Source organism: Colletes gigas, unplaced genomic scaffold (genome assembly GCF_013123115.1).
Source record: "Colletes gigas isolate AHSC1104 unplaced genomic scaffold, ASM1312311v1 Colletes_gigas_Sc00001, whole genome shotgun sequence".
NCBI classification, from domain to species: Eukaryota; Metazoa; Arthropoda; class Insecta; order Hymenoptera; family Colletidae; genus Colletes; species Colletes gigas.
The window spans coordinates 7047649-7072519 of record NW_025106630.1 but is presented as its reverse complement, the minus strand read 5'-3'; the positions used below and the strand labels follow the sequence as shown (position 1 = coordinate 7072519).

At 48.5% G+C, this 24871-nt stretch overlaps 2 protein-coding genes across 2 annotated transcripts in view; both read left to right on the top strand.

The window, feature by feature from the left end:
* Positions 1–125: 125 nt before the first annotated feature.
* On the top strand, positions 126–12262 carry LOC122400984 (protein FAM151B). Its single transcript, XM_043402849.1, has 5 exons — positions 126–440; positions 7559–7687; positions 9539–9771; positions 10022–10161; positions 10217–12262. The coding sequence occupies exons 1-5, from the start codon at positions 386–388 to the stop codon at positions 10623–10625; spliced, it is 966 nt and encodes a 321-aa protein (XP_043258784.1). The 5' UTR covers positions 126–385; the 3' UTR covers positions 10626–12262.
* Positions 12263–15152: 2890 nt separating this feature from the next.
* The window catches only part of LOC122397873, a 47085-nt gene continuing 37366 nt past the window's right edge, over positions 15153–24871 (top strand). The window contains exon 1 of the mRNA XM_043397332.1: positions 15153–16949. Within this exon, the coding sequence (XP_043253267.1) occupies positions 15786–16949 (1164 nt within the window). The 5' untranslated portion in view covers positions 15153–15785. The remainder of the gene's footprint in view (positions 16950–24871) is intronic.

The following is a 24871-nucleotide window of genomic DNA, read 5'->3' as shown; positions in this document are numbered from 1 at the left end:
TTCCCACGGTCGGTCGATTCAGGCCACGTTTCACCGAGTGTCTGGGAGCGTTCTGCGCCTCGAACGCATGTGTGCACGCGGCATGTGTCCTATGCACCGCTTGAACATGGCCAGGAGTGCCTTAGCCGTGCACGCGGCACCGTGTTCCGTGTATCTACGCTTGGGATTTGGAGGATCGGTCGACGCCACGGAACTACGGCCACTACGGGGGACGACAGTCAGTCGTTTCGAGGCTGCCGAGTTGACCGGGTGTCGTTCAGCGACCAGAGCCGCGCCGATCATACTCTCTCCGTCTTTCCCAGTAGCCTGTGCACCTCGTTTTACTCAGACCTCGTCCACCCCACGACATTTTCGCGAATAAATACACCGTACGCCGCCAAGGACCATGACCAAGGCTATCAGGACAGCGATAACGTGCCTTTTTCTGGTGACAGCGATCCGTAAGTGTCCACACGTCCTAACCAATCGTCGATACGCGTTTCCCGCGAATAATTTCCATCGATCCAAGCCCACATTCGATCGGGGTAAACGATAAGGGACGAACGGTTCCAATTTCGGGACAGGCCATGGTGTCTCCAGCCAATTACCTTGGATATCACACCCCGGAGTCTCTCGATCGTTTCCTCGCTCGAATCCACGAAATCTGGTAGAATCGTTCGCGATACGTTTGGACTTTTCGTTTCTCATCGATTTTATATTAAGGTCGCGGCGGAGGAGGAGCGCGCGCGTTTCTCGGTCTACGAATTTTCCTGGGAGAATCTCGCGAGCGAAACTCCGGATGGCGTGATATTACGTGCAACGAGCGAGTCGTTAACGCCTCGGGACTGTCGTTTGTTTATCTTTGCAACGAGACGCGATTAATTGCAACCGCTATCGCTCGGAACGTAACCTACGCGCGTGGTTGTACAGTCATCGTCTCCGAGCCGCTTTCCTTCGGACTTTTTTACTCGACGTTTCTCCTTTCTTCGCGTCGGTGTGCCCAGCATTTTCCAGCGCTTTCCAACGGAGCGAACCGCGGCGCTGTTCGTAACGCGGTTCGCTTTTAAAAATAGATATTAACGCGTTGACCGTGCCCCGACATGGGATAACGCGACGAGCGAAAACAGTGCAAAAAATATACCGTCGCCAAAGATATTCCGATCGACTCCTACGGAACGATACGTGTAGCAATCCGTGATACACATGCACGCGTAGTTGGATCAACGAACGGAGATTTATGCTTGTGTTTCGACGACGCAGTATCCGATTATCGTTCTCGCGATACCGCACGTTACCGTTCCACGGTTTGCATAGTACACGGGGGGAAGGGGAAAGTGGATTATCGAGGAAAGACGCGGGTTTCCGTCGTACAGGGTTTTCCCCGTTGAAAAAAAAAAAATGGGTCTTCGCTGTTTTGTACGAATCGCAAATATTTTTCCATGCAACGACCACGAAGACGAGGCGCGGATAAAAACGGGAGTGACTCGCGTGCAAACAATTAACAAGGAAAAAATTAATCGTTGCATGACCGAGCCCGTTACGGACGTATTAATAATACTAATTAGCCTAATCGACCGAGTCGGGGATCGATACGACGGGTTTTCTATTTAACGATAATAAACACGAACCATCCGTTGGCGGTCTAATTAACGGGGGTCCGGTGTAATTTATAAGCAGGCTACAAAGCGCGTCGACTCGAGCGCGTAAATACGATTAGGTATAGATCTTTGCGGACACGGACAGCACACGAACCGTTGAAACAAATAAATTGGAAACTACGAGGCTTCCTTCGTCTGCATGTCGAGAAAATTGCAAAATGCTCGCAGGTGCATCGTATTTCGGCAGATCGATCGTCGATCATCGAACGACTCCTTCGATCGTTGGAATCCGGGTGGTCGAGTAATGCTCCTTTTGTATTATAAGAGTTTATTTGCGTTGAATTCACGCCGAACTCAACTGTAAGAATCAGATAAATGATGTGGGCGTCTTCAATATAAAATTCGATTCTTTATTGACCCGTTCAAGGCGATGGTCGCTACAAGAATGTCTTGCTTCTAGCCTGAGGCGGATTTGTTTCTTTGACACCCCTGCTCTCAAGGAACTTTTCCTTGAGAGGGGTCGTGCGTTGAGAAAACGCATGTGGCCCGTCTTAGCCGCTCGCTTATTTCGATTTTCTAACACAACTATGAAGAATAACGGAATTTGCAATGGAATTTGACTCTTGGACAAGGCGTTAACACCCGTAGACTTCTTGTGCAACTCTGAGACCCTGGACCTTAGCAATAGTAGGGGAGGAGGACCCTTAAACCTAGTGACCAACGAGCCATATCGATATTTGGCCTACTGGTCATCCAACACGAGGTTGAAACGTCGAATCGCGATCGCGAGACCGATTTCAACGACGCGAACGTCGCCCACCGCTCTTGTACAATCCGAATTTATTTCCCTCGCTATCTATCGTTCTCCTCAGCGGAGTATAGCGCGTTAATTTACCGCGATAGGTGGTGGCCTCGATGACTATGACTGCATTCTTATCTGGCTCGCGAACAGTGACTCACGGTCGCGTCTAATACGGTTACACCCAACCCCGAAAACACCGCGTTCTAATTTCCTCGAAATAAGAGTAACGCACATAGGGATCCTCGATCAAATATTTGCCAGCGATAAAACACAAACTGATAACGACTGCCAGCGAACGAGTTGCGAGCGAACGACTCCTCTTTCATTCTCTCGTTTCGAAATACATGCTTTTATTGGTCGAAACTTTTCCTCAACGCTGACGGTATAAGTTTGTTCCGTTCCGACGACGAATTACGCGTATACGTTTCTTCGAACGCCGCTAACCGAAAGAGTTTGTACACGCTGTGCGTTTCGAGGCTCGTTGCGTCCCCGACGATCATGATTCTTACGATACAGCGCACGTGCGCGACATACATACTTCCTCTTAAATCTCAGCCACGCAAACCCATTGGAACTGGTTACGCGGTACATTTTTCAACCATCTTTCGATCCTTTTCGAGCGAACACGAGTCGCGGCGAGTTCTACCAAAGAGTTACATACCTTCTGTTCAATACGTGGTTGAGACGAGCTCGTTCGAATATTGAAAGATTGAACATGGCGTGTCGATTAAAACTAAGACCACTCCTTTTTGGGGGACTAACTAGACGAATTGGTTTTCTATACTAAAACTCACGTCTCGAGTCTAAGCTAGCGTCTGTGCTAAAGACGAAGAATTCTGGAGTCTAAAATCAAGCTATTGGCGGTGAAAAACGAAGTTTGGCTCTATGCTAAAACTCCAAGTGTTTCGAAAGTGAAAAACTAAGTGACGGCGTTCCGTCGTTTTTCCAAGGCGTTGGCACTTTGCAACCCCCTTCCACCAAGAGTTTCCGTGGCGGGGGTGCAACGATGTCAACGTAGCTTGGCGTCCAAGATGGAGGGCGCTACGTTTGATAACTCCGGGGATTTTCCACCGCGTGAGTCGGTCCCTGGGCCCGTGTGCAAAACTAACTACGAACAAGGGAGGCCCAGGTATACGAGTTCGAGCACGTGTGGTCCATTCGACAGTTCGTTGGGGTTGCAACCACTCGAGACTGCCTTCGCCGATCGAGTTTATGACACATTGTTCCTTTAACAAAACTCCAACTTTGCCCATGCTGGCCTTGACTGAAACGCGGTCTGTGTCATGAGCCTGGTCGACTCACCGAGGCCCAAACACCTTCTTTTAGAAAAAAAGAAACTGGTTCCGTGACGTTTCCATACGGAATACCTGTCGTGATCGTCTCTTTTAACACTAGGTTTACGGAATACGTTACAGAACTCCTAAATATTATTTGTTAGTAATTTACGTTGGATTTAATTGATGTAACGATATGAATATACACTCTGATTAAAAGAAAAATTGCATTTTAATGTAACTGTCAACACAGCGAGATACAATAAAAATATGCGCAACGAGTGTCCGTAAACCTAGTGTTAAAATCGAATCTACGGTGTCGCCTCGTTTAGGATCATACGTGCACGCAAGTACTACCTTCGAATAATTTACCTTTAGATACCGATATCTCCGTACAGTTTAAAATAACCGCATGACATGCATGTACATATGTAGAATGAGTCACGAGGGTAAACGAGACAGCAGAATATCGATGCTCGTAGAATATTGCTATGGCCGCGCGTATAGATAAGAATTTGAAACTCGACAATGAGCGTGGCCATTCCGAAACGTTCGTAACTCTCTCTCTTCCGATGCTAGTGTGCTCGTGTGTACGGTAAACATTTCGTACCGAATACACACGTTGTTAAAGTAGACAGCGTGTAAGCTGTCTTTGCTCGTAGTTGGAATAATATTGTAGAATCGCGTCCTCCATACCCAACGGAGTAAAGGAGTTTAGGTGTAACGAGAGAAAGGAATAAAAGACTGGTGACGTTGGCTGAGCGGTCGATCGTCTAACCCAAGGCTCCTCGAACTCGCCACGCGTTTCATTCTTTTCAAAAATATTCCTTTATTTCGTACGTGCGTTGGTACAACAACGCGGCGGATTAAAAATTACGCGATTACATCGCGTTGACGGCGAATTGCGTCACGAGTGATACTATAATCGAGACTACGAGATACAACGCGACGTTTCACAGCGTATCGCGCGATGTCAATAAACTTGTACGATATCGCGTCGTACGAAAAACAAATAACCGCCCAATCTGTCGGATCAGTATCGCGTCGAGGCTACTCCGTTATCGATAGGGTATCGATCGAATCGCGTCCAACGACGATTGATCTCCGTAAAAGAGAGTTCTGGACACGATTACCGCGATAGAAATTTATTTTCGCTATTATACCGCCGACTACGTGCAAATGCTTTGCTCGAACGTATATTCGAAAGAGCGAACCGTACGCTATCTTTTTATTCGATGCGATAGATTCGTTGACTCGACGAGCAGACGACAGCTGCGTAAACAAAATGTGGACGATCGTGCTTGAAAGCGATTATCGCGCGCATATCGAGCGACAACCATTAAATGCAACCCGCGAACTTTTATATTTCTTAATACTCTCGCAACGACACAACGAGGAATATTAATGTTTTTAGTTCGCATTAGCGGTTTGTCACTCGATACGAGCGCAGCTTTTTCCACACATCGCGAGAGCAAACTCCTGCAATACGAGACGCGTTCACACTCGGTGCGTATACCTCGTTCGTTCGCCTCGTTGGACGTCTCGAATTTCGTGTCTTCGTCCCGGATAAATGAAAGACTCTGATCCCGATTTTTAACGCACGTTCGAGCATTACTGCAAGCACGTAAGCTTTTCGAGCAACGAGAAAGGTACGCGTATGGATCGCTCTAGACCGGAATAACCCCCTGATCGAGCATCGAGGTTTTATGCCACGGAAGTAGAATAAGACCGCGCGCAGACTTTACGTACGAAATACAACGCGTAACGCAACAGCAGAATCTTAGGTAAACACATAAACCGTTTCTCGGCTTCGCAAACATCGGAACGTTTGTAGAAACTACGATCTCAATGTCTGCAGAAGCTTTGGTCGCTGTTACGCGTTGCGTTGCGACTTATCTATGAAAACTAGTAAAGAATAATGTTTCGTTAACAAACGATGTAGTTTATCGTTGCAACGAACTATAATTAATTTATTTTGTTAAAATTTTGTAAGCGATAATGTAAAATCCACATTTGTAGCTCTTATTACGTATTACATCCTTTGCACTAAATTCCTGTTAATAAATGAATGATGATAATAATAATAGCTGTCGCGAAGCCCACGAGTAAACATTGGCGCGTACGAGAGGTTTCAAAGTTCGAAGAAACTTGGCGATCAAACGAAAAGGGCGGGAAAAGGGTATGATCGACGATGAGCACATCGATTTATCGAAAAGAGTACTGGCCGTGCAAAGACGACGGGTTACGTATTAGGGAGTGTCGTGTCTTACCGAGACAGGCGATCGATTGTTGAGCCAATTAGAACGACGTCGGTCTAACTCGCGCGAGGTCGGTCGCACCTCGAGCACACGAGGCCCATGCTCGCTTTACGGACCAGAGAACCTTAAGGAACGAGGAAAAGGGCTGTCGTTGCAATTTTCCTCGTTGCGCCGTGGTCGACGACCGATTCGCGAACAGACGGTGCACTGTACGGAATCGATGGCTCGAAAATAAGCGTTCGAGATACGCGGACGAGAAAATCAAGATAGCGCAAATTAATCTGCACGGGGAACCTTGAACGCGTATATTTATAGTTTCGCTCGTCAAATAGTTCGCGAACAAGTAAAAAATTAGGTCTGGGTTATTATTATACAAAGTGGTTTACATAAGTAAAGGATTTGTTTTTTTATTTTGCAAACTAGTATACATTAGCAGTGCCAAGTGAATCGGATCGTACGACCTCGCTTTCGAATCATGGTTCTTCCCGCGTCTTTCACTGACTATTTACCTACCATTCCTAACGCATCACCTTGGCTTTATACTTACACGAACTTGAACGTCGTTCTACACTGGCGAATCTAATGCCAGATTCTCTGTGCGTAAATGCACCGTTTCTTGATGTTACGAGGCTAGAGATACAGAGGAAACCGATAATTAACAATATCGCGTCAGCTTACGCAACGAATGGTTAAATTATAAAAACGGTTACAAGTTCGCAGACGTAGTGTAGATAGGCTGTACGCGTTGTAGACTGATACCGTCTCGTTTTCGAAATCCAAATACACAAACTACGACGTTCCGTATATTTATTGAGAAACGTTCCGTGAAATTAATTATACCCCGAGCCGTATTTAATCGTCGCTAATATAACCGAACAAGAACAGCAAACAGCAAGTGAAATTTCGCGTTAAAAAAGAGGCGATGTTAATTTTGTCCAACCTTCGTTTCCAAGAATAAACTAACAACGTAGCAACTTTTTTTTATAGACGCGGTACCCGTTGGGTCGCGCGTGGCGCAAAATATGGAAAATCGCTCGGCTCGTTTTATCGCCGTTGGCTCGATAGTCGATCGGGCAACGCACAGAGCGAACCCTGCTCGCCTTCGTTGGACCGGAAACCAGTCGGTTGAAACTATTGTATCGGGAGTTCGCCCCGTATCGATTCGTTCGAGTAAAATTTCCGGGATGTACCTGCGCGTTCAGAGATACCACGAAACGGACGAACGCACGGACGAATCGCGAGAAAAAACTCTTTTTCAACGTTACTGTCCTCGTTCGAGTGAAAAGTGAACGTAAGATGAGGCAAGGGATTAGCTTGGCAGCGATCTAGACGTAAAAGCGTCGCGTCGGGGTCTGTGGAGCGCCGAAAGGCGAACGACGCGACGGTAACGAAGGAATACGATTATCGATCTCTCGAGGCGCAGCGAGCAAAGTAGGCCGAGAGTCCGTCCGTGTCGTTTGGTCCCTCCTTCCCCCCCCCTCAAAAACTCACCGGATCGCAACGTCGCGCGTTGCGCGACGCGAGAAATTCGCAGTCCGTTCAATTATGGACCGACTCGTTCGAATATTGGGTCAACGCACGAGTGCCTTCGAGAACATTAACGCGGAAGGTCGAGTGTGTCGCTCACTGGTCGTTTTCCTGTTTCAGAAGCTGTCATGTGCAACAATTCCACGGACCCGAAGAGTTTCTTTCCCAGCATCGATGGGAATCTGACGCGGATCGCGTGGGCTCACGCCGTCAACAGCCAAGAGAAACTCGCTATCGCGCTAAAAAATGGTGAGTGATCCAAAATTCGTCATCCCGAATCGTATTTCTAAGTTATACCTGCCGTGGTCCGGGTCTTTCTTCTTTAAAGTCGTTGGAACGAGCTTCGTCGAGCGTTCGAGCCGCGACTCGTTACCAAGCGAGACGACGAAATTTAAATGGTGTCAAAGGTCCGAGGTTTCCAACGACGCTGTAATAACGATTCCCGGATGAATAAATTTAATGATAGTTTCGTTCCCTCGCGCTTCGATCGCGAGTCGAACGTGTTCGATCGTCCTCAACCTCGCCAAATAATTATACGTTGAACAAACGTTTCGGCTCGTTACGTGCATTGGCACGAAGGTTGCTCGCTAATATTATATTTAGGACGTTTGACGTCGTCGCTGTAATTAATATTCAGGAAAACGATACATGGCCGTTGCTTGCTGTTGTCTCGACAAAAGATTTTCGAGAAACACGCCGTGCTGTCTCTCGTGAATGTCAATGAGAACTCTGCTACTTCAGCCGTGGCAGAAGGTTGATCTTCGGACACGCGCAACCTTGATCCTGGAAATGGCCGATCGATCGTATCATTAGCGACGAAAACCGGAAGCGACCGCGAACGTGTTTCCTTCCGACGCGACGTGACGCGATCACGGCCGAAACTTGAATCTTCGCAGATCCAGAAACTCACGGACGAATCTCTGGACATACCCGGTGTCGTAGCAATTACGCTTCGATCGATCGGAACGCGTCGTGTTACAGTTAGACGAACATTTAAGAAAAACAAACGTCCCTCCTCGTTTCTTGTCTTATCCATCGAGTACTTCGTCCACTTTATCTGGAAACAAATAAGAGCAACTAATGGAGCAGTTCTCTATCGATCGGGAAGGAAAACGCCATTGCTTCTCTTAATACGATAACGGATGAAAGAATCAAGTTGCGTGTTAAATTAAATCCCGAAATCCCGCAATCCCGCTCGTTTGGTCGATCGGACACATCAATCTCTTTGCTGGAAAGCCAGCCACGTGACCCCTAAACCCTTATACGTTCGCTCGAACGATTATCGAAAACTTTTATCATTTAATTATCCCGAGATAATTACCCATCAACCTCTTAGTAATCAGTCTTGTACGATTGACCCTCCCAACGTTATTGAATTCTTCGACCAGCACACAGGAAACCCCTAACCCTTGATGCTATAAATCGCTTTTTTTTAGAGGAGCTTGATACACGTATCGTACATACGTACATATACGTACGGATCTTACACTCGTCGTGGTAATGTAAATCAAAATGCAGCGATATAAAGCGGAGATAAAGAAAAATAGATTCGTTTGGATAGTACGGTTGTGGGTGGCGGAGCAGGTATACGAAGCAACTGCGTGCGCGTTTCCTTCCAGCTCTACGGATCGACTGGCTGCTCGAACCCACCTACGGACGATTATTCCTTCGTCATAATTTTACGGTTCTCCGTCTCTCAGAAATTACATCCAATCTATCTCGAGCACGTTTGCAGAAGTGGTGATCCTCGAGATAGTCTGTCCCGACGCAGTATGTACACGCACGCAGTTGATTTTGTTCCGCTTGCATCGACGATGCCAAGGAAAGAAAAGTTGCGACTGGTAGGAGGATATTTTCCAACCTTTTCGACGACACCGAGGGTCTAAACGGTCGTAATACTCGAGAAGAAGAGTTGAATCCGTCAGCCTCTTTAGACGCGATCAATATTCTAGTTACTCGTGCAACTACTGTTTCCAGCCGAGTTTCTTTTTTCGCGTTTCCCCAGCCACGGTTACGAATCTCCGTCTCTCTCGTCCCGCCCTGTTCCATCCAGCCCCGTCCAGACGACGCTCAGAAACAAGACGGTTTTTCTTTTTAAAGACGCCATCATGATGTTGGAGGCTGACGTTTCGTTGGGTAATGACACCACCAACACCACCAACATGAACGTCCCGATAATGGCGCATCCGCCCAACACGACGAGCGATCTGACGCTTCAAAATTTCCTGAAGACGGTCATAGATAGCAACACCACCAAGGGTATCAAGCTGGACTTCAAGAGCATCGAGGCCTTCAACGCTAGCAAGCCTGTGTTGGAAAACAAAATGAACGAAGTACGTATCCCGCGTTCGCGTATTTTTAGACCGACTTCTGCGATCTTTGCGAACCACCTCGCAGTGAACGGTTCGATCGAACCACGTATATTCTAGGACTCGTGGGTTATTTTAATCCTGACCATCGAGGGTTCCCGCTACACGTACAATTCTTGGTATTCGCGTATACGCCTTCTAACCTTGCGTCTTTTTAACCCATACTCGTCCTACTTCGACTTCGCCATTAATCGAGCAACTGGTTCGCTTTCAGCTCGCGTTCCCCGTATTCCTCAACGCGGACATACTTCCTGGACCGGTGAACGCGACTGCCCTACCGGTGGACGCAAAGGCTTTCCTGTCCGGAGCCAAAGCATTCACGAATTACACATTGTCCGTCGGCTGGACCACCAGGTAAGATCGACGCGTTTAGGTTCGAGAACGGGCTGGCAACGTTTCACCGTTTCAGGTACGACGCCGCGCAGAACGGCACCAAGAATGGGTACACGACGAAGCAGATCCAGGCGATGATCGACGTTCTGAAGGAGCAAAACGTGACCCAGCCGATAACTTATCCCGTAAGGGCTGCACTGGCCGTGAACGACGTCGCAGCGATGGAGTCGTTGATCAAGAAGAGCCCCGGCTCGAGCAACGCGACTCTGACCGTCTGGTCGAACGAGAAAGACGTGGTCGACGCCGACCAATTGTCCACGTTGATCAAACAGATCGGAGTGAGCAAGGTGTACGTCGACGTGCCGGCGGATCTAGCGAAGAAACTCAATCTATCGGGGGCGTCGAGCGTCGGTGTCGCCGCCACGACGACCGTGGCGTCCCTGTTGATCGGCATGTTCCTCCCGACGATCGTGCGCAGACTTTGAATCGATTGATTGCGCGTCGCGTGAACCGAGGAGATTTCAACGACGGAGGCTCGCGTTTTTATCCGTCTTGTAGAAATGTCTCTCGTCGAAGGGAACGAACGTCGTCGAGGAGGTGGAATCGAATCGGGATCGAGAATCGTCGCGATTTAAATTGCAAGTATCGCGCGACGAGCAACGATCGCATCTTCGTTGCGGTTTTAACATTTTGAATGGCATAACGTTATTCGCTACCATATTTTTTAATCGTTTTAAGAGAGTTTTCTTTCGGTACCATAGAGGGAATAATTCTTATAGTATAAACATTCTATTTTCACCGTTACCAGAGACAGTAATTCTTCTGTTTACCTCGTCGACGAGCATTGTAGATTTTTATGGAAATCGATTCGATTCAAGATGGGTATAATATAGGTTAAATAGGAATAGAGTAAGATATATGTATGTATATGTATATTACACTAGAAGAAAGAAACGTTTCCAGTAGCTCCGATAAGCGACACTTGAACGCATTCGAACCCGTTGTAACGCCGAGTGAAAACATGGCGGGAAGAATCGTGACGTATCCTGTGTAGTATTTTACCACAACCATTCATTAAAACAGCGCATCGCCGGTCTCGAAAAATATCGCAAATTTCTCGATGTTCGCGCATATCAAATTTTTTCGCAATCGTTCTAGTTTAACAAGACGCAAACATTTTTTTCTACAAACGTCGCGTCGAACGCGAAACTCCACGATAGTATGTTACGCATCGTACCACTTTAGTGTTCACCGACGTATCTCCTGTACCTGCCTTCGACGTATCTCAGACATAGGTGCTGAATAAAAACTGTAATAATCTCTACGAGTAAGCTGTGTAACGCGTGTATTTGCAAGCAAAAGGATTTGCGTGCGTGTAATACGGTGCCGGTGCGCCGCGTTTGATAACGAACAAATAAAATCATGTGCAAAAAGTTTACGAAACTTGTTTCCGTGCCGTTCGTTCTTCCGCCGTTTCCTTCGTTCACGGGTGCACGTATAGCGTATCGAATTAATAATATCGCACTATATTTTTCGTTATACCAAACTTATCCAACGGCATTTTGTTAAAACACTTACTGTAATTAGTAAAAATATAAATTTTATTTATTTAATGTACACAGTTATTTCCATAACACGAACCGAATAACACCTAAAACAAGTGTTTGCAATATATCGAGAAGCGATTGTTCGAATATCTTGGGTACAAACGTCTCGAAATCGTAGTGTTGTAATATTAATTCGAATCGCTGTGGATCGATGAAAAATCGTCCAAATTCTTGGACACGGTAGGACAATCTATTAGACCTTTTCCATTCGTGACGTGACTCGGTTCGACTCGAACGCGACGGAAGTCGGAAAGAGGATTTAAAAGCTGGGTGGGTTTCGTTCGCTCCTAATCCCGCGAATTAATGGTTGCTCAGGCGGGCCGCGTGTCGTAGAATAGAAAACGAACGTTGAATTTGTAACGCTCGTACGATTTTATTGAAAGGCTCCGACCAGGAGTACCAAATCTCCGATTAGGACGGTCGGGTAACCTATCGATTAATACCGAAAAATATCACGTCGATTCTCGTTTCGCTTGCTCGATAATCCTACTAAATTTAGTCGATCCTCGATCGAACGGGAGACCTTGCTGCCAACGAAACGCTTTCGTGGCCGTAATATTCAGATTACCGTTCCGACACGGAATACATATGTATACGACGGTGGGAGCCAAGTCATCCGTTTAATCCCTTTCATTTGTTTTACGATTACGTATTCCCGATATACCGCGACTCGTTTCACGGAATTTCATTATGTAACGACAATATCGAAGCATATTCGGAAAAACAGAGGCATAGGTGTTCTCTTTCTTTCTCTCTCTTTTTTCGTTTCTCCGTTCGATGTTGGACACGAGAAGGTGAAGCGGTGAAAAGAAAAGGTTCGCAGGGCCGTGGGAGGTGTCGTTGGCGGGGTAGAAAGAGTGTCGAGTGTCGAGGGTCGCCGGGAACGAATGGCCTTGAAAGACCGAAGAGCGCATTCCGGTTATCACAATCGTACTCGAACGCGCGTTTCTCGTCGGTCTTTGTGTTGGCGTGGTTCGCAGGTGCACCGTGCAAAATAGGATTCATCGCGCGAGAGTATTCGCGATCGTAAAGTCACGTCCAGGCGCGTGCAATCGGCCAGGGGTCAAGGGGTCGTTCATCTCGGGGGGCTTGGAATCGATACCATTATTATTGTTTCCACGAAAGATTTGTTTCTTTCGCCGCAGCGAACGTCAACGATTCCAGTCGAAAATTGTATAACGTTTAAGATAATGCTCCGAATACCATGAAAAATTTTCTCTCGAGATAAACTGTTGTATAATGGCTTTTTGATATTTATTATCTGCCCTGGTCGAATCTATAAACTAATTATATTTAGCGCCGATCGTGGCAGTTTGCGTATGGAACGTGAATAAATTCAGTGACATTTACGAGCTTGCGTCGTCGAAACCGAAGGGTTGTTGCAAGAAACGATGGTTTTTCAGTCTTTCCTGTTCACCGAACGTGTCCAGGAGATTTGTGGCGAGTCTATTAGGATGAAGGTGCAGTCGGTGCTGGTATCTCATGCTGAGACGAGCAATTTCTTCCCTCACTGTAGGGATGCCGGTTTCCATACCAGTCTGCATTTACGATGATTCTTAATTTTTTATTTTATTTTTACGCTGCAGTCGGATGCTGTATCCCACGATTGACTGACGTATGCGCAGATTGGTTTAAGAATTGTCTTCTATATTGGTAGTTTAACGTAGGTTGTCAATCAAGACATTTAATTGTTCTTTTTTTTTTTTGTTAATATACGTTTGACTGGAGAGAACGTCTGTCTCTTCTCGTTGCGAAAGTTGTACGGATAGATTCGACGACGTTGACCTTAATTCTACGTTAGTTTAGCCCGTCGTTGGCCGCGAAGCGTTTCATAATTAGCGGAGATCGAAAGAGAAAAAGAATCGACCGCAATTTACGATGAAAACTCGTTTCGCTGGCACGCGAAGCTCTGTTCCGGGGAATAGCAAAGTGACCTACAAGCATAATCTATGGAGATAACCTCCTGAACCTGGGAAACAGTTTTCAGTATACTCTTAAAGTATACTCTTCGAACGGAGTAACGTTCGTGTCGTATCCACTGGATAATAAATATGGTAACGAGGAGTCGATAGACTGTCCGATCCAACTTCGATGTTTCCAACTTTTACGGTACTCTCGTACCGCTTCGTGCTATGAAACACGATTGCACTTTGTGTTTCGGCGGAGCAACGCGAGCAAGCGATTGCATTCCTCGCCAGTGTTTTACAGACTCGACACATCCCCCTCACCGCACGAGATCTTGCCGTTCGAAAACGAAACGACGATTAAAAGTACCGATAGGGAAAAACGTTTGGGTCGGTGGCCGATACATTCTCTTCCAACGACGTACAACTTCCCACCTTCGATTTCTCGGTCGAGTAGCAGAAAGAATCGACGACGTATCGGGGATGGATTGTCGCGATAGGTCGTGAGCGTGCACCATTATCGAGGATCGAATCGAATCGGAGCGGAAGCCGTCGAGCGGGACTAGCCGAGGTTTAGTTATCGCGGCGGGCATCGCGGCCCGCTTAAAAGGGCGACAAAAACCATCCGACGACCTCTCCGTACGCGACGAAAAACCAGTCCCTGTTGTACCGGTTGTAAGGCTGCCGTCGCGTCGCCTCGCGATCCTATCGACCTCTCGTTCTCGCGTCGCGCCGCTCGACCGGATTTCGTGGTCCTGGCTATCATCTCTGAATGGCGACGCGAAAGTGAATGGGAGTGGGCGCGGCTGAAAGGGCGGTCGGTCGAGCTCCCGTCGCTCGCACGGACGATCGTAAAATCGAGAGGACGCGCGACGGTACGCGAATCGGCCGCGAAGCGTGACGGAAACACATGTACCGGCTGTCGCGACCGATACGCCGAGATAAAGAAAAACGCGCAGGATGACGTACCGCCGTTTCACTTTACCTCCATCTCCCATACACAGATCCTTGCGCAAACTCTGCCGTTACCAAACTATCGTAAACAGGTCGTGTTTGCAATTAGCGTAAACGCGATGAACCCCGATGAACCGCCGTAGATCGTTTTCAGGTGTTCGAGCGTAACGATAAAGGCGGGAAATTCGAGGAGCGCGGTCCAATTTGAATGTCGAGGAGGGTGGAGCAGCAATTGCGCGAAAAGAGAGGCTGTTGCAACGCGTTGGTACGAAGTCGTTTATCGCGTGCGAGCGGAAGTGCATCTCGTACATGGGATCCCGTGGAAGACCGCGTGCAGGCTGGTGTTGCGGCGGCAGACGGGTGAGACTGCCGCACAGGTGAGGGACGAAAGGGGCGCAGAAAAGCGGCGGTCGAGGGTGGCGGTGGGAGCGGCGGGCAGCAGGAACGGGGGGAGGGAGAGACGAATATCGCCCGTACGCATGCGCAATGCGTTCCGCGATCTCTCAGGCCGGCGGCCGGAGAGGCTGGCCTCAGTCGCCCGCGACATTCGGTCCGCGATACGATTCGGTGTAATCTCTGCGCGCTGCACTCCGGAGGATAGCCACGAGAGGGAACAGAGAGAAAAAGAGCACCGTGTACCGATCGACGGCCAGGACTCGCGATCGGTGATCTGTTAAATTGGGAGAGGATCGAGAGAGGTAGGTCCGTCCGTCCGCGATCGCTGGGAGCGCGTTGTCGAGAAACACGATGGACGCGAAGCGAACCGCGAGACCACGATAGACCAAGCAACCAGACGTATTCGACGGCGGAAGAAAGATTACCGTTGCTCTCGCGGCTCGATTTTTGTCGAATCGAGGGAACTGAAACGCGGCTGAAACGCAGCTGCTGCGCGTCCAACGGATATTCGTGGTTCCTCCCGTGTCGCGTACGCGCCCACGTGGACCGATTCTGACAACGTCGAGGACGGCCGGCTGATAGAGATCGTCGATCGTTGCGCGAACGCGTTGATGTCTCGATCGCGGCAGCGGCACCGGCGAGTCGCGGATCAACGTGAGCCGAGCTGCGCGACGATCGCGATGTATCGTTGAGAGAGGCTGATTTCGCCAGGGAGAAACGACCGAAGAAGCATCGTGTGGCTGGTATAATGTAAGGTGGCCGAGAGAACGACTTGCCAGACGAAATGACGCGCGACAGGAGGTTGCTGCTGCTCTTGATCCTTCTGATGGCTTACGGTTTGTTCGCGGCCGAGGCTAGGCATCGTCGACGCGAGAACACGGCCAACGACGCGAGACATCGACACAGGCACAGACACGAGTCCTTTATCGGTAAGAAAAATCGTCATGAGCTCGCGAACGGTCGATCGTCCTGGCCGCGAGAGCCCGACTACGTCGACGACTACTCGAACGATTACGAGGCTCGAATCTATTACAAAAGATCGCCGAGGCTCGGTGTTCACGGGCGAACGTTCGCACCGCGGTACCCGGTCGGGTACCACTATCGCAGGGGTTATCGCGGAACCGGCTGGCATGAGGACGACGACGAGAGACGCAGAGGCTCTTCTCGATACGGATGGAGAAATTACGAGCTGAGGTACGACAGGACCAACCGGAGACTCGGCTATTCGAGGAATCGCGAGTCCGACTATGTATCCGAGGAGGAAGAGCTAGAGCTCGAGACCGAACTCGAGCCGGAGCCTGACACCGGGACCGAAACCGAGACGTCCCGTGACTACGACGACAATCTAACCTCCGGAGATTACGAGTCCCACGCGGAAGGAATGGACGACGAGGAGGAGGACGACGACGAAGACGAGGAGGAGGCTTCCAAGGAAACGGACGACGAGCTCGACAATGATTTTTACAAGAGACAGAAGAAGCCGCTTCTGGAGACGTACGACGACATCATCAAAAGGTTGACGTCCGACGATCCGACGACGCTCAGGCCGACCGTCAAGAGAGAGTACAGGAACATCGAGGCGCACGATTACGCGAAACGGCTCGCTTTCGGGAATTTCCGTTACGACTCGAGGAACCTTTCCAGACCACTGCCCGTTCGCGACAAAATCGCCGCAGGTTCGCGATACACGAGCCCCGGCAAGAAGACCGTCGACGATCCGTCCAGGAAGTTGCCGAACGCGTTCACCGAGCGTAAATCCCCAACGACGAGCGCCGATCGACGAGAGAAGAAACCCAGGCCGAAGATCGAAGACGCTCGAGCAAAGACCAAGAGTCTCGAGCAGGATTACGACGAGTACCTGAATACCTCGGACAATGAGAAGGAGGAGGATCTCGTCGAAGCTGGAATCGAGGAGGACTCGGGTATGCAGGCGGACGTCACTAATACGGTGAGTCGCGAACCTTTTGTAAATCACCGGAGCCCTTTGTTCGCGCTTACCGTGAACGCGTACGCACCGGCGACGATGCTAGACCGGGGAGCATCCGGCGCAGACGTCGAATCGAGCTAAGCAGACGCGAGGATCGATCGATATGCAAACCGCGTCGCCGCGCCGGATCGGTAGACGGCCTGTCGCACAGTGCTTCCGATCGAGGAAACCATTTAACCCAAAAACGTCGAGTAATACGTCAAACGAGTAATCTTCAACTTGGCTTGTTGAAACAACTGGCAACGTTAAAAATAAATTAAATAATAACTATTAGTTTTTAATAACTTTGGTCAACGCCTCGATATCTTTTCTAGTTTGAATCTAGATCGTCGGCGCGCGCGCTTTTTTCGAGAGATCGGAGCGCGATCGACGCTCGAAAATCTCCGTTCGTTTCGCGTCCGGTTCGAGAACGTTCGCTGCCAACGTCGAAACCGAAAGCCATAAAGTCTGCTCGAGTTCCCTGGTATCGACCTTGTCGACGAAGATTAAGATCGTCGTGGCTCGATTTTACGGGGCACGATCGTACTTCCCTCGTGGCGCGGCCGCTTCTATTTACGCCTGCACCGTCGCCCCGCATCGCCGCTCGTACACGTTTACTTGCGTTTTTCGTCGTCGGTGCACGATGGATCGCCGCCTCGCTGGTGCTTCGCGCTCGTTTCCCGCAAATATTCCAGAAAAATCTCGCGGGAGGATCGTTGGCTCCGCCATGGACGATCGAAACGCGAAACGAAGATCCCGACAGGACGGGAAGATTCTACAATTTATTCGCGACGATTTGCCTGGAAATATCCTTTCGCGGTACGTCCTTGGCAATAAACTCCGCGATTCTCGTCGATGACGCTCCGATCCGGTCCGGTCCGGTCTGGTTCCGAGAACCGCGTCGAATTCGTTGCAGTTTCGTCGCCCGGCTGGTTCGTTATTAACGTTCGAGTATGTACAGCGTGCGCGCATTCGTCGCGACCATGCGATTCCTCTTACCTATGGTGGCCAAGATTAGATCGACCTTGGCGAAGCAGACGCCAACCGGTCGCGAAGCGCTTTTATCTGCGTCAAAATTCTCAACCCGACGTCTACAGGTACGACCTCGGAAATACCGCGGCTCTTGGGCGCCGCTCTTTATTACACCAAGGCTCGAGCGGAATCGATACCGCAAGGGTGTTTGCCCTACCAAAACCTCAACGACGCGTTCGACTTTTGCGTACAACGTTTCGTAGCAGTCGAGAACGCGTGCGTTTCCTAGACCCCACGTACGATGCAATAAAGTTTTTTATCCTGCAGAGGAATTTCCAAGATCTTTGATCCGTGTCGCGGATTCGAGAGAAACGAAAGCAGAAACAATTCCGTGGCGAAGAATACGGTTGGCGTTTAGCCACCGATTCACGGTGTTTCGGGGAACACCTTAATTCTACGGTAGTCGGCGGTTTCTTCACCCCACGGGACGAAAGGAAAGGAAAAGGAGACAGGACGGCTGTCGTCGGGATCGCGATTCGTCCTTTTTGCGCCAATTTACAAAGGTAAACCTGCCGCGTTCCATCGGCGATTTACTTGTACAGGCCGACAAGTCCGAGTTGGAATTACCGCGTCGGGTAATGGAGCAATTGAACGCGTAGTTGCTTCTCGCGGTTTCTGCCGCGAATCTTCGATCTTGGCGTTATTAAACGGGAATCGCGCGACCAGGTCGTCTCTCGTCTTACGAGCAACCACCGTACCGCGGAAATGAAACTTTTAAACGAACAAGACTTCCTACGCGTCGCTTTCGCGAACATTCTGCTAAACTGTTTCTATACAGTGCTCGATAACTTCTTGTTTCTCTTAACGGGGCATTAAAATAAATCGACGATAGGCCTAGTTGTTAAGAAATCGGTCGCATAAATTATCGGAAGATATTCCATTAGACGTTGTACCTTGCATGCGATTTATACGTAACGATGCACTGTCCCATTTCAGTCGAGTAATTAGACTAGTTCTCGAGCGAACGATATTTCTTTTTTTTAACGGATAGATAAATCGTGCAAGTCATATTGCATGGCCTATTTATTTTGGACGATTAAATACACGGGATTTTATAATATCGAAATACTTTCTTAAGGCATGCAATTAAGCAGGAATAAAAAAAGTTATCGAGCATTGTACGTAACCAGTTTAGCAGAATCAGTCGCTATTAGTATTATTAATAGAGGAACCTTTCGATAGAGAATGCATAGGTGTAACTGGAATATAAGGAAAAGTTAATTTACCGTATCACGTGCGATACGATTCCAGATACAGCAAAGTATGCTGTTTTAGCTTTTTAGAGGGAACATAAAATTGAGATTGTTGGATAATATCTAGACTCGTAGTACGATTGTGCAGCACCTTGCGTACAAAAAAGGATATCGAACGCCACTTTCAATTTCTCAAGAGTCGTTAAATCCATACGCGACAGCACGATTTCGTAATTATGACATGTTATTGGAATAGGACAACCCATAGGAAAAGCAATAAGAGGAAGGAATTTGCGTGGCACTTTCTCAATAATGATACCATGGTTGTTGGAGCAAGGAAACCACGCTAACGAACAACGCTCTAAACGAGGACGAGAATGTAATAAAGCATTTCTAACATGTCTGCGTCGTTAAAATATTGCGCTACTCTATTAACAAGGCCAAGAGCTTAGAGACCTTGGTTTGCAATATTGCGATAACGTAAAAATGATATACCTAGATTTCAAGCACTGTCTACTGTGGAGCATCGTTTATAATATCGATATATCTATGCATGTAGAACACCTGTCGATCGTTGTATGTGCCACATATCATGAAACACCTTCTGTAACCGATACACGTTCAATCGTTAATGTTTGTCAGGCTGCGCATAGTCGCCTTTTTCCCCGATTCGACGTATCGATGTATTTTTAGTCGGCACGATCGCGCTCGTCCGCGATCTATCGTGATCCAGTTCTCGAGGAGACAAACGTTGCGAAGTATTGCTGCACGATCGAGTGCAGAAACGTTTGTTTTACCATCGGTTCACGGTAGTTGTACTATACGTCGTTTAGATACTAACTCGCGCGAAGTTAGGGGGGACACGAAGCTCGAGTCACCACGATTACGAAAATCGGAAAGTGTTATGGTAACTGGTCGGAGGAAGTAAGCGTGTCCCAACACCTGCACCAGTTTGCTCTTTTAAAACGATAACGTGGGACGAACCGCGCCGTCAAGGATAAACCACCAACAGATAATTCGGCGTTGTTCGTTTCCTAAGCTCTTTCCTTTTCTAATCCCTCCGTTGCGTGACGGTATCCGGGAAACCGAGATTTAGTATTATGCATTTCCTCGAACGATTTCCATTCAGACCCTCAACTTTTTCAGTAACTCGAACAATTTCTTTTCAAACTTCTTACCGACCTTTCGCATTCTTTCTAATCATATTCAGGGTGTTCGGCCACCCTTGGGAAAAATTAATGGGAGATTTTAGAGGCCAAAATAAGACGAAAATCAAGGATACTAATTTGTTGATTGGGCCACACAGTATATTTTCGGTAAAGAATTTTTTTTTCGAAAGTACGTAAGATTTTGGGGATATGTGTAATGACCAAAAATGATTGTAATTGACCCCCGCAACCGAAAATAATTTTTCCGTGAATGATTAAAAATTTTTTAATTTTTAAAGCCTCAATCGAGAAATTGATATTCTTGATTGCCATTTTATTTTGGCTTCTAGAACAGCCTGTATGTATCCTAAAGGGGATACCATTAAACGAAGGAATAAAAGGAAAAGTATTTCTCTAACGAATGGATTGTGCGCGTAGTCCTTCCATTGGCGATTAATTGGTGCAACGCGATAAGTACCTACTCGAATCGATAAAAAAGGAGCAGAGCGTGTTCGATTAGTCGACCGCGGAGGTTTTCAATGCGAACGCGATCCACGACTCGCGGCAGGTCGTCGACTGTAATTGTTGGAGAAGCGAGAGCGGGATGCAGTTCATCTTGACCAGCATCTTCGTAAACATCCGATAGAGTTGGTAGAGGCACAGAAGCATGGTTTACGTAAATGTGGTTGGTGGTTCGGGAGCGTGTTTATCCCCCTTACTCTGGCTCGCCGCTCGCTCTGCACGCCGCTCACCGTTCCCCGTTCCGCTCGCGTGTTTTTCCTTTTCGTTGCTACTCACGCGGAGCTGGTCCCGCTGGGACACCATCGCACGGATTCTCCGGCAATTCGCCGAAACAGCCACGGACCCTCGTCGCGGAGCATTAAGAAATGACTTTGCCACCTGACCGTCTCGCTGGAAACACCCATAAATCGGTCGTAAAAGCTTGCCACGGAAGCTCGTTCGCCGGCGTATAAAATTCTTCGCCCGCTGCGCTGTCGCGGGATTCTGCCGCGAACCGACCGCGACGATTCATCAAAAGCATATGCAGACAAAAGTTCGATGACGTAGCTCGATAGCGAGGAGACCGGCCGTCAAAAAGTCTGACCAGACTGGTCGATGATCCACCAAGGAAGAATTTGCCGGCTACATACTAATCTACCGAGACGGATGATTCATCGCCGCCGCCACCGCCGCCTATCTAGAGGATCCACGCGAATGAACCAGGGTGCATCCATCCGATCGACGAGAATAGGCCAAATTCAATACGAACACGCTACGATTACTTTACTGTACGCTGGTTAGACCAATTTTGGAATATGCCCCCTTACTACAATACCTACGCTCACGCTCTTCAAGGACCACAACACAAATTTTTAATTTTTCTAACCAAATTAAATTTGATTAGAACGTAGCTGACCTACTCTTTGTTAACAGAGTACTTAATGGTCTGATCTAAATGATTATTAAATGATCGCTGTACGCGTCCTCCCCCGTCTTAGTTGAAAATAAACATAAATGAAGAAAGGAGTAATAAACGCGCGACGGCGCGTCGCGTCGTGGTTTCCCGCCTCGCGACGCGTCGAGGCCTGGTTACCCGCTAATCGGTGACTCACGAATTTCGCCGGCAAGTTCAGTTTAGATTACGGAACCGCATGCGCCTTTCCGACGCGATTATATTCGACCGTGTCCTGGCTAATTAATTCCTGGAAGCTCTGCAACGGGAATTGTCTCGTGGCCGAGGTATTTACGGTCGATTGCATCCGGACTAGTGTATCGGGGATTGGAAGCCGTCCAAGATGAAATGCACGTAAACCGTGAATTATTTAACGCGTTATCCGGTGTGTGACACCGCTCGTCGCGACGACAATGCGAGATGACTAAGTCTGTGTCGGATTTGTCACGAGATGCGAACGACCGTCGCTGTAAATCGAGCGAATGCTTTGCAAGACGATGCGATTAGTTGGACGTTATTGCGCAAACATGCTCGCGACGACCGAAATATGCGTTTATCGTCGCGTTCGTTTCCCTCGTAGAAAGGAGGGATCCCTACCGTACGACCAAAGGAAAGTAGACCGAAAATATAAGAATTTCTTTCGCGTTGCTTCCGTGTGGGGGCCGATGACGTCGATTTTCGTGTTAAACGCGATCGGGTCGCAGCTCACGAGCCGTCGGTGTCGAATCCGGGTCATTCTCGTGTGCGTTTGGAGCCTTTCCAAACACGCGTATTCTCGAACAGATGTACCGATAAAATCCAAAAATATTACCGTGCTGTCCTCGCGAGCCAAACTCGTCGCATCTACGCCTAAATCGAGCTCGAAACCATCGAGCACGCAGGTGGCTGGTCCCGAACGAAAATCTGAAATATCGAGCTCGATCGGCTGTGAAAACGCGCGGACACTCGTCGAGCAACCTGGAACGTTCGACCTTTGGAACCTTTTCGAAGAAGAACGCTTCTTTCCGCGCTGCTGGTGCATTTCTATTCGAGACAACGCATAAACGAACCCCTGACCCCGTGGTACGCGGTGCAGCCGTCGTTAAACCACGAACGACCTCTGCCAAACTTTCGGTGGATTTAATTTTACTCGGCAGTCGGAACCGTCCCGACTGTTCGATCGTATTCTAGATTCGTGCAGGGTCCGCGTAGCTCCGGAACGGATGCAACAAATCCGAGGAATTAAAATCGTAATGCCCGCCGCGGTAAATCCCCGACCGTGAAACGCTGGGTGGCCAAGAAATGCCTACTCGAGACGAGACGCACCAAACCTCCCCGTTCCCCGTGCCCTCACCATAAAGAAGCTTTATGCTCGAGTCAGAGAGACGCGTGAAACGGTCGTTCCGATGGTTGCCCGCCGTAAAATTAATCGCTCAATTCGCCTTCCTAATTTGTCCAGACGCGAAGGAATTCTCTTTCTCCGGCCTCGTTGCCTCCCTTGCAGGAGGTGCGCCCTGTGCTCGAGCACCGCGAATATCAGCACTTTTCATCGATCCACGGTTGCTGTCATCGATCAATCGCTATAATGTCTCCCGTATCGATCGCGATAATTAGAACGGCGGTAGATCGAGTCGACGAGCAACCGTGATTAAAATACGGGTTCGTCGCGTATACCCCGGCTTTCGCGAGGTCATACGGCAACATTCTTATCGGCTGGCAAAAATGATTTGCAAGTTGGTGCACCCGATAGTCGGTCAGAGTTATAGTTATCTCGATATTGCTGTAACGTTCCTCTTGCCCGTATTTCCCGCGCATATTCTCCACCGGTGTTTGCAATTTTCCACGATATCTCGCCCACCGATTGCTCCCAGTCACATTCACCTGTCGATACGCGGCCGTCGCGTCGTTCGATATTATAATTATCGCGCGAGCGCTCGCATTAACGACAGGCTCGGCTAATCAGGCCGCGCAAATCGCGCGAATTACATCGAGTCGCGACCACTTTAACGAGCCGTACGGGATAAATTGGCTTATATATATCGCGTTACGCGGAACAATTACCGGCGAGACACGAGGACAGTCGAATAAATCACACTTTACGATGCTTGGTGAGAACGGTCCCGGTCCCAGTGCGCTTGTTTCGATTTTCGTGTGCACGTGCACTCGACTACCATCGAACGTGAAATTCCAATAGGGCATCGGGGCAGAGGAAAGAAAAAGAAATTGTTTCCGGACCACTGTGCGACGCAAAGGCGCTAAGCTAACCCTTCTCGCGTTTTACTTAGCAAGATTTGGACAGGCTTCCAAAAAAACACGTGCCTCCGTGATCCGGTGGGCCTTTGCGTTTACATAGATGTTCCGGGTGCGTGTTTACTCGTCGTACACCCTCGACGCTACTTTACGATACTTACATGCTCGCGCACGTACGTTCAATATTTATGCACCGACTCGAGATGGGATATTATCTCGCGCCGCTAAACCAATCTAATAATTCCCCGTGGAATATGCATGCTCCAACGCGCCACGCAGAGACTACCGTCGCGGGCCTTCGATCGATCTAGATAATTGCAACTAATGATACATTGTCGATTCAAATTTTTCCCGCGACAATGCAACGCGACGTAACGCGACGAACGCGACCGCGATTAAGTCGTTTTCATCCATCATGCGGGGAACGGTTAATTTCCGGGTTTTCCTTGTCGGCAATCGATTACAATTAAGACTCACGGATACGGAGTCCTTTCGTAAATAATTCATGCACGCGAATAATTTATACCTGTTTGGAAGTAGGCGCCGTCTGAACAAACGACAGTCGGTTTGCATATTTCTCTGGAAAATAATAAGTTGCTCGTTTGATTTCGCGCACCAGGATCCTCGGAGCCTTTAATCGGCGGCGCGTATCGCGACATAAATCGACGCGACGATTGAATTATTTCCGAGAAACCTGGTACATAATTGGCTCGGACCGATGATCGACCGCTGAAAATGTACCACTTCGACACACGGTGCATCAACGTGGCTATTTCCGATTAAACGTTTATTGTTTCGCAACGAAAGATTTGCTTGTCATCCAAATCGTATACATATAAAATAATTTGT